The sequence below is a fragment of the Elaeis guineensis genome, chromosome 1, assembly GCF_000442705.2.
Source record: "Elaeis guineensis isolate ETL-2024a chromosome 1, EG11, whole genome shotgun sequence".
Taxonomy (NCBI): domain Eukaryota; kingdom Viridiplantae; phylum Streptophyta; class Magnoliopsida; order Arecales; family Arecaceae; genus Elaeis; species Elaeis guineensis.
Window position 1 is genome coordinate 105,311,725 of NC_025993.2, and position 11,000 is coordinate 105,322,724.

The following is an 11,000-nucleotide window of genomic DNA, read 5'->3' on the forward strand; positions in this document are numbered from 1 at the left end:
AAGTTCAGTCAATAATTATTTGAATTTTATTCCGCTGTGATGCATTGATATCGTGATGAAATGCCTTACATGCTTATGGAGAGGGTTCTTTATAAGTATGCGGTGGTTGCTGCGACCTCCAACTTGCAATCTCGGATCGGAGGCATGATATTTTTTATTTATTTAATTAATGAATACCATGATTTTTAAGGATGACAGCATGTAAGTATTTATATGGACAGTTCTGGCACTATTAAATAAAAAACATGACACATATCATTATCTTTAAAAAAATTTTTCTTTTTTATGTTTTGGAAAACAACATGAGAAATCACCTTACATGTCATTAAAATGAGACTAAAAGCCAGGGGGTCCTCAGAATGGGGGGCTAATTCGTCAATGATGTCTTATACTGTATACAGTAAAATCAAGTATATAAGCAGTGCTACACAGATCCAAGAGAACTAAGTTTTACATTCCTAGAGATTATCAAGTTGCTCAAGGACTGCTTATGTATTGCCTAAGTGTGAACTATTCAAAAGAAGAAGAAGAAGAATGCAAACTTGTGGTTCATAGAAGTATATAATGTTCCATAGCAAAATGATGTTGCAGCTGAAGTAGCTTTATATTTTGTTTAGGGGCTGAAGTAGCTTTATATAACAGTGGCCTCCTGTCCAAGCAGAAGTGCCTTGAGGATGGTGTTAGCCCAACCATCAATTAGGAAAAACAGGTGCCCGCCTTCAGGATTCTCATGATACCGTATCCAAGGAAGCTTTTGTGCAACATAGCGTTGTAGTTCCACTGGGATCAGCCTATCTTTATAGCCTTGCCAGATGTGAACGGTGCCTTCATCTTGGGGGAATGGGTTGTTCATAGTCATTGGGTCAAACTCCCAGTTGCTGAAAGCAACTATCAGGTCTCGATGGAGAGACTCGAAAACACCTTGTTGTCTTGCCTTATCCTGGAACTGGAACAGAATTAATGAAGTTAAGCTATCGTTAGCCATTAACAGGACTGTACCTGAATATTTCAAAGAACAGGGCCGGCCTTGGGGCAGGTCGAATTGGGCGACCGCCCCAGGCCCCAGGTCCTGCATTAATGTTTCAATTGGATGTAAAAATAATTTTCTATAATATTATAACAAGAAAAATAATTATATAGGTTAATGATGGATTATACACGCTGCTTAATGAATATATCTATAGTAAATTATTGCATATAGATTAATTTTTTAATGATAATTAATGTTTAAAGTATGTTAATTTTTAATAGAGAAGGTCTCATTTTTTTCATTTAGCCCCAGGTCTAAAATATGTTAGGACCGGCTCTGTCAAAGAATAATATTAAAGCAGAACAAGTTTTGTAGTTTGGCTATGTGAAATGAAGCTAGTGTGACAACTGCATAAAGAGGCCTGGATTTTTGTTGGATGATCTTGATTCAGGAGTCTGGAGAAATCTCAGATCAAATTAATGTCTTCGTGGTATTCAGGTTATCTAATTGATAACTATTGCAGTGTGTCTCGAGTGAGATAGTCGGCTAGGAGTTAAGCTGTCGCATCTGAATGATGAATGGCAAAAAATCTGCAAAAGAAGTCCGTTTGCCGGAAATTATCCGGTGGGAGACTCTCCGATATTTAAATTAGCCAGAGAAAGGGAACAGTTAGAGAGCCGAAATCAAGAACGAAAGCTTATATAAAGAAAGCTTACAAGGTCCCCTATTGCTTACTGATATTAATAGGATAGGTGATGCCGTTACTGTATAACTTTCATCCCTGAATATTTAGGATATGGGAGTTATGGCATTTAGACGGCAGTTATCCTATTAACTATCATTAAGGCCAAGTAATGGGCCGCTCGTGGGCGATAATTATGCTACACATTTGTATATAGTTAATGCCCAAATCAAATAACCGCCATCGATTCAGATAATTGGTATGGCCTCGAGAAAGTAGTTCGGTAGATGCTGAATATTACCAGCTAATTGTAGGTTGCATGTTGAATTAAGTCGGTTAAATACCGACTTGATTAGGTTCATTGCTATCAAGTTTCGTCGATCTTAATTAGTTGAACGCTGATCAGGTCCAGATCCATTGATATTAGTCGAGTTGAATCATAGCAACTCAGTCAGTATAGTGATGAGTTATCGCACAACTAGTTGGTTGGGAGGCAAGGAAGAGGGCTAGTCAGCTAAGCGGCGAGGATCTATCCCAATACTTGCCCCCCAACTCCTAAGTCCGATGGTCTTAATCGGATGAAAGGAGTTAAGTTGTTATACGAATCCGAATTGCTTTATTCCGATGAGTTTCATTTAATGCTACTACGAAGATTGCATCCGATCGCTTTGTTGTTTCATTGAGTAAACCGTCACTTTGTCATTTCATAGAACATGCTGTGGCTCTGTCACATCGTAGGTCGTACGGTAATTAATGTCGTGGATCACTCGAGGCAATCTTTCATAATGATTGTGGAAGATCGGATAGTTGAACAATAATTTGTTGAGCAGTCTGAGTCGTCCACATGTCAGTCATCTATTAGCCTGACTTGTAATCATGCGGATCTAACTGATTTGGCATGATCTCAACAGTGGTGTGTCAAAAAGCTGGAATAATGATCGATTGAGATTTCTATCACATATCGAAATCTTCGAGGATGTCACAATTGCCTATGTCGATCGTGACCGTCGAAGGAGTATAAATAAGGGTCATCTTCCCTCCAGCCTTTCTTCTGATTCCAGTGCCTTTGTTCTCCAGTCCCTGAACCTTTATCTTTCAATGGAGTTTAGGGTCCCTGGGTGGTTTAGGCTTCATCATTGTCGACCATCTCCTTCCTCATCAATTTTTTCATCATCATCGATTTTCTTCTTCCTCATTGGTCTTCATCATCGTCGGGTCTTCATCGTCGTCAGTCATTTTCCAAGGTTAAACTTCTTTTCCCCTTCTTTAGATTTCTATCTTAATTTTTCCTCTTGGGGATGGCTTCTCTTGGTAAAGAGTCCGGAGATGAGAAAATGGTAGGAGACCAAAGTTCTCAAACTCCAACCGTTCGGAGGGAGACTGAGAAAATTCCTCGAGATAATTTCAAAGATGCTTCTTCTCAGCAGGGTCATCCCAATCCTGAAGAGTCAGATGAACAGCCAGCTCCCAAGAATCTTTTCAGACCTCTTGTTAAGAGGTTCGAATTGTCTGAGGCCGGTATTTAACAGCTAAGGGATCATTATCATATCTCTAGTTGGTATCGACTGATGGTACCCGACAAAGAAGATTGGATTGTTCGTCCTCTTGATGGCTACATTACCATCTATGAGGAATTTCTCTATTCGGGACTCTGATTCCCTCTTCATCCTTTCTTTGCAAATATCCTTGACATGTACGATGTAGTTCTTGCCTAGCTCACTCCAAATTCTTTTAGAATTTTGTCTTCTTTTATAGTTCTTTGTCATCTTCTTTGTTTTGAACTGTAAATCTCACTCTTTCGGGCTCTTTTTATGTTGAAGAGACATCCTCAGAAATGAGGATAGTGGTTCTTCAATCTTCAGTATAAACGTTAGTTTGTCACCAGGCTTTCTTCTGCCAACCACAAATAGAAAAATAAAATTTTCTTTGTAGCTACCGACCACCCCTAGGATTTTGACTGGCTCTAGACCACTTCCAGTCTTTCCTCAAACAAAAATGATGTGGTCCTAGAAGAAGATCGAAAACTGTATGATCGATTGTTCAACATTCAGATTTTCTACAGTCGGAGCTCCTCGAGGAGCAATCATTGTATGTTGCCAAGATAAGCCTGACTAGCCACTTGGGTAGCTTTTTTTTGTATTTTGTAGTTCTTGTACTTTGTAGTTCTTTTCTCTTTGCTTTCTTGTAGACTAACTCATTTTTTGTTGTTGTCTTATAGGCATGAGGATCTCGATTGAATCCCTCCAATGTGCCATCAAGAATAAGCCAGGATTTGGGCCTGGTGGACCTTCCTGGTCGTCAAGGAAGTCGAGAGAAGGATCTCCTTCTCGGGTGCCGAGGAGTACACAGCCTCCATCTTTGCCTTGACCACCATCGGAGCAACCTTCACTGCCACCTCCTGTCGAAGTCGTCCCTACTGATGATGATGTCATCATCATCGAGGCCCCGATCAGACCAGTCGGCACTGTCCAAGCCTTGCCGGCCCAAGCCAGAGCGGATGGCGATTGAATAGCTAGTCGGACGGAAGCCAACAAGGGGAAAGCTTTGATGCCCCCCACCTTCACCACCGACTACGATCCCATGGATTCCTTCGGAGAGGTCACCATCGCCCTCGAGATGCACATCAATGCCACCGATCAGGTGCTCCAAGATCGTCGACTCACCGAAGGGTTGATGAAGATGGTGATGCTGTCCACTAACTGAAAAGTTAGGAAGGCCCATCCAGTTGCAGAGATCATCTTGGGCTCCTACGTTTTGTTGTTGTCAGTAAGTCTTCGATCATTTTTCTTCGGAATTGAATCAATAGTTCTTTTGCTAAATAGTTGTTGGCCAAATAAATGACTTAACTAAATTTTTTGATTTTCTCTTTTGCAGTTGGCATATGACACAATGATTTTGTATGAGGGGTGGACTGCTTTTGTGTGACTCAACTCCTAACTTGAAGATAAGGCCCAGACTACGAATGCTCAAGTCGAAGTCGCCGAAGAACTTCTCCATGCTACCGAAGAGAGGGAGAAGAAATATCAAGAGAAGATCGCTCTGTTGGAGGCCGGATTGGCATCTTTGGAGACCTAGCAAAAGAAGGATAAGGAGGAGTTCGAAAAACTGAGGGCTGACTATCAGAAGGAAATGGAGTCGGTAGAATCCATCCTCAATAAGAAAAAGGGAAATTGTTGGAAGCCGTGAAGGCCGCTAAGGAGCTAAAGGGCAAATTATCGATGGCGAAAACTTGAGCCTAGGAGGCAGCTTCTTGAGCACTGACTGAGTTTTGGGAGTCCAAAAAGTATGAGGATGAGCTTGCTGAAGGCTCTGTGGATGCCTACTGACTTGGGTTCGAGGACTGCAAGAAGGCCATCAGCCAACCGCAGCTCGAGTTGAACCTGAGTGGGCTATGGTGGACAACCTTCCAGATGAGAAAGGCTTGGGGAGTGACAAGGAAGCCGGTGCTACAGAAGACCATTTTTCACCTTCTTAGGTTCTTTGCTTTTTCTGCTTTCGCCTTGTACCTTTTTGTTTATCAGTTTTGTAATGAACTCCTTTTTGTAATAAAAGATCTTCTTTTTCAATTCTGATATGTGTATGTTTGCATATCTTCCTTTTTTCTTTATGTCTATGAAATGACTAAGGATGTAGTCAGTAAGACTAAGTCATATAGTCAGTAGAAAGTTGCAAACCCATAATTGAGTAAATCATAGTCGAGTAGATAGACTTAAAAAATTTTCTAAGTAAAATAGTTAGTTTTGTAGGAAACTTAGTCAGATTTGAAATCAATTTGTAGATCATTAGTCATGGATCATTTCACTGAATCGAAATTTAGTTGGTTAGAAAAAATTTCTCCATTCTATTTTGGATCATTCGATCCTTAGTTAGCCGGGTGCAAGCTAACTAATTATTTTTTTTTTCTGCTTTGGCCTGTGTGCATATCATAGCTGATAGAGTTGCAGCCCTTAGACCATAGCTGATACACTTGCGGTAGTTAGGCCTTACGGCTCATTATTTTGCTTTTTCGTTAATCGGGTATCAGTCGAATAACATCTCATCGAGTACTAGTCGACGGTACAATTGTTTGGTCGGGTGTCAAGCGATCAAGTTGTTTGATAAAATATTGAGTATTTAAACTATTTGGCATAGAATTATAGAAAAGAAAAATCTTTCATTTATAAGGTATTATTACTGATAATACATCCATAGATTCTCGATGTTTCAAGTTCAAAAAATTTTCATGCCGTTTAAGTTCTCAATTTTGTACGTCCCTAGTCATTGGACTGTCAAAATTTTGTAAGGGCCCTCCCGATTTGGAGATAATTTTTCTTGCTCGATGGGCTTGAAAACTTTGGCTCTTCTAAGGACTAGGTCTTCTACTAGAAAGATCTTAGGCTTGACTCGAGAGTTGTAGTACCGAGCTATCCTTTGTTGATACGAAACCATTCTTAATTGAGCTTGTCTTTGAATTCCGTCGAGCAAGTCCAAATCACTTCATCACTTGTCCGAATTGGTCAGTTCGTCGTAATACTCCACTCAAGTTGAAGATAGATTGATTTTTATCGAGATCATGGCTTCTATCTCGAATGCCATTTGAAAGGAGTCTCTCCGGTTGGGATTCGAGGAGTTGTTCGGTAAGACCATAAGACACTGTAGAACTCATCGATCCAATTCTTTTAGCCTGATCGATTCTTATTTTTAGGCCTTATAGTATTGTCCTATTAGTCATCTCAGCTTCTCCATTAGATTGCGGATATCCGATCAAAGTAAGTTTGTGGATGATATGATATTTAGTACAAAACTCTTCAAACTTGATATTATTGAATTATCGGCCATTATCGGTGATGATCAATCAGGACAGATCAAATCGACAGATGATAGATTTTCATAAGAAGTCGGTAATCTTTCTTTCCATTATTTGTGCTAGTGGTTCAGCTTTCACCCACTTGGTGAAGCAGTCGATGGCTACGATGATGAATTTTTTTTATCTACTGGTAGGCAGGAAAGGATCGAGTATGTCGACTCCCCATTGATCAAATGGCTAAGGTACCGAAATGGTTGTAAGATGACTTGATAGAAGTCTCTGGATATTGACAAACTTTTAACATTGGTCATATTTCTATATTAAGTCAGCAGTGTCCTTCTGCATGGTTGGTCAATAATATCCTTGTCGAGTGATTTTGTAAGATAGCGATTTGCCCCCCAAGTAGACCACAAATGCCCTTATGCACCTCTCAAAGAGCGTAGTTGGCTTCGGATGGTCGAAGACACTTGAGCAGGGGCAAAGATATCAATCTTCAATAAAGTTGATCATCGATAATCACATACTGAGCTATCAATCTCTTCATTCAGCATGCTTCAACAAGATCAGTCAGCAAGGTTCTGTTAGTTAGGAATTCAATGAATGGATCAGTTAGCTCGGTTCATGACCGACTTGGACTTGATGCTCTTCTTCTTCAGAGTTGATGCTTGGATTCTCAAGATATTTGATGAAGATTTTTTCCAACTCACCACAATCAAAAGTAGTGAGTCGAGATAAGAAATTAGCTCAAACATTCTTCGAGTGGAGAATGTGGAAGATCTCGAAGTGATTGAAATTTGCTTGCAGGGATTTAAGCTGCTATAAGTATCTGAGAAGAATAGGATCTCAAGCCACATATTCTCCTCAAGATTGGTCGGCAATTAATTGAGAGCCAGTGAATACCTTTAGGCATTTTACATCGAGATCTTTGGCGATCTTCAGTCGGCTATCAAAGCTTCGTACTCAGTTTGATTGTTAGAAGCTTTGAAGCCAAATTGAAGAGTATATTCAATCACCATCCCATCGATGTTGGTCAAAATGAGATCCACACCATATTCTTGGATGTTTGAAGCTCTATCCACATGTAGAATCCATGCTGGCTCCAAAGACTCTTCATGGGGTTGATCCTCGATTTGATCATCATCGATTGACATATATTCGATAATAAAATTGATGAGTATCTGAGCCTTCATCGAGGATCGTGGAATATAAGAAAGATCAAACTTACTGAGTTCGATCATCCATTTGGCCATTCTCTTCGAAGTATCTGACCATCGAAGTAGAGTTCTTAAGGGGAGATCGATTAGGAATTTTATTGAGTGAGCCTGAAAATAAGATCGTAGTCACTGAATAGTCTTGATGATCGTGAAGATGACCTTTTCGATCTAAGAATATTTTATTTCGGCCCTGTGCAACATCCAATTTATATATTAGATGGATTTTTGTACTTTATTTTTTTTTCAGACTAGAATCGAGCTGACAGCTCAGAAGTCATAGCCAAATACATGAATAGTTCATCATCGATATTTGGCTTTGTCAGAAGTGGAGGAGAGTTTAAGTACTGCTTTAGGTCGTCGAAAGTCTTCTGGCACTCTTTCATCCAAGTGAAGCCTTTTATCTGCCTGAGGACCTTGAAGAAGGGGAGGCATTGTTCTGCGGACTTGAAGATGAATCGGCTTAGAGACATAACACGTCTCGCCAATTTTTGAATATCCCATCGAGAAGTCAGAGGCTTCATGTCGAGAACAACCTTGATCTTTTTGGGGTTGGCCTCGATGCCTCGTTTTGTCACCATGAAATCAAAAAAAAATTTTAAAGTGATGTCGAAGACACACTTAATCAGATTCAATTTCATCTGATATCTCCTCAAGGCGTCGAAAGCTTCTACTAGGTCATCATATGGAGAGAAGCATCATTGCTCTTCATGAGCATGTCATCGACGTAGATCATAATGTTACAATCGATTGGGTTCTTGAAGACTTTGTTGACCAACCTCTGATATGACTTTCTATTTTTTAAGCAAAAAGTCAAAGGTTCGACCCCTTCCTGGCATGCCAAACTGTTACAGCTTGTCTCCGATGAGGTAGTCGGCTGGGAGCCAAGCTGTTATGCATGAACAGTGAATGACAGAAAATCTGCAAAAAAAAATTCACTTGTCGAAAGTTGTTCAGAGGGAGACCCTCCAATGCTTAAGTTAGCCGAAGAAAGGAAACAACCAAAGAGCCGAAATTGAGAGCAAAAGCTTATATTAAGAAATTTTACCAGATCCCCCATTGCTTATCGATATTTATAGGATAAGTGATGCCATTACTGTGTAACTCATATCTCTGAATATTCGGGACGTGGAAGTTATAGCATTTAGTGGATAGTTACCTCATTAACTGTCATTAAGACCGAGTAATGGGCCGCTTGTGGACAACAATTATGCTACACATTCGTATGTAGTAAATGCCCAAATCGAATAACTATCGTCAATTCAGATAGTCGGTATGGCTCCGAGAAAATAGTCGAGTAGATACCGAATATTACTAGCTAATCATAGGTTGCATGTCGAACCAAGTCGGTTAAATACCGACTTGATTAGGTTCATTGCCGTTGGTGGTCAAATCCTATCGATCTTGGTCGATCGAATGTTGATCAGGTCCAGACCCGTTGATATCAGTTGGGTTGAATCACAGCAACTCAGTCAGTGCAGAGATAAATTATCGCACAACTAGTCGGTTGGGAGGCGAGGAAGAGAGCTAGTCGGCTAACCGGCGAGGATCTACCCCAACAATAACCATCTATTATGAGTGTCATCAGCAGTGGGGAGCTGTCATTGTTTCATTTTATTTGTCCACTGTGTTAAAGCAGAAAAATGAGAAGTAGAGAATGTTGGCTCATTTTGCTAGGAAAAGAACGTTACCACACTTGACTCTGCCATCTTCTGGAGAATTTCTTTATCTAGATCACTGTAAATTCTTGGGTCCCTCTGAATAACAGCCGATGTGGGGAGCCATTTTTGAGTCATCCATGCGTATAACAGGGAAGGAATATGGTGTGCAATCCAAAGTGTCCTTTGGTCCTGCACCAGCTTCTTCTCGTAGACCTGCCTTGTCAGATTGGCAGGAAATGAAGGCCACCAGTAATTAATGATTGGCACTACAAGGGCTGCTCCTGCTAACCTGTTAGGGTTGAGAAATTTCCTCAGAAACATAAGTGGTTTAGAGATGTAATTATTTTTCTCATCTTCTCCTGTCAGATATTCGGAAACTTTCAGTGACACTGTAGAACTAAATTTGGAAGAACATACAAACTTGTTTGCAATTGTTTTGCAGGTTTTCTGAAAACATAACTGCACTAAAGGAACATAGACCATGATCAGTCTTGCCTGTGGGGTATGTAGTTCAGACAGCTCCAGGCAGCATAACCTCCCATGGAGGCTCCAATTACGTAAAACTTTGCTCCGATCTCCAGCTGGTCGGCGAGCTCCTGAATGTCCATAGCTTCGCTCTTCACTGTCCGCTTTGGGTTCGGGTCGCTCTCCCCATATCCTGCTCTGTCATATGACAGAAAGTATATCCCCAACTCACCTACCAGTTCCTGAAACCACAACCATGAACTTAATTAAGCCTCTGTCGTGGTTGTCGAAAATTAACTTTTGCTGTAAAACTGCATGTTTTGCTCCATATAACTCGAGAGGCAGGTATGGTGAAGTCTTTAGAGCCATCCAAGCCATGGGCGACGATGATTTTGTACTTGGCCTTCTCCTTGGTTGTTCCCACTTCCTTGTAGGCCAGATGCCTGCCGTCTCTGAGTTGAATTCTGGAAGAGGTGATGGGAGGGCCGTCCGGAGAGCCGCAAATTTTTGGACGGGGAGGCTGGATTGCCTGGAAGGCCCAGCCTGACACTACTATAAGCAAGACTGCTGCTGCTCTCATAAACATTGCTGCTAAAATGATAACCCATGGTCAATAAATTATTTTCATCTCAATATCAAAAAAACTCAACTACTAAAGCAAGTGTCCCCATATTTATGTGATCTTACTATTAAAATCTTACTTTCAGGTTATGGAACTGAATGGCAGAGAGCATGCACCTGAGCAGCTTCTCCGGACCTTGATGAGTTGCTTCTCACTCTGCTAACCTAAAGACTGAATACTTTCAGAAGATTGTTACTGGGAGAATTTTAAAGTGTGTTTTGCTGCGTTGGTTGGAACTAACAGGGCGGCTATCTGGATGGGTCACATATGGAGTGCTTGACCCGTTCTTGGCTGCAAATTTCTCACGATGCGCTGAATAGAGTTACCATTCCTGGACGAATGTGGGCAGGGAATGGATATGTTTTTACGTTTTTTCCTTTGAATTATCAACGAAGGCCTGCCACTGGGACTGAACTCTTCCGCTTTGAAGAAGATATGATAATTTAAGTACAAAGCTGATGACGTGCCCAGGCTCAAGAAAGAAAAGTTCTGCAACTTGGCAATGTAAGACGGCGGTTATCTTTTGACTTGTTTTTAATACTTTAATCTAATTGCAGTTCTCGTCCAGAGGGAGATGTATCGTAGCTTCTCATTTAGCTGACG

The 11,000-nt window shown here is 40.8% G+C and overlaps 1 protein-coding gene across 1 annotated transcript; it reads right to left on the reverse strand.

The window, feature by feature from the left end:
* Positions 1-433: 433 nt before the first annotated feature.
* On the reverse strand, positions 434-10,767 carry LOC105038267 (uncharacterized). Its single transcript, XM_073250817.1, has 5 exons — positions 10,477-10,767; positions 10,110-10,363; positions 9,806-10,017; positions 9,341-9,599; positions 434-946 (listed from the first exon to the last, which is right to left on the reverse strand). The coding sequence occupies exons 2-5, from the start codon at positions 10,359-10,361 to the stop codon at positions 632-634; spliced, it is 1,038 nt and encodes a 345-aa protein (XP_073106918.1). The 5' UTR covers positions 10,362-10,363; positions 10,477-10,767; the 3' UTR covers positions 434-631.
* Positions 10,768-11,000: the final 233 nt, after the last annotated feature.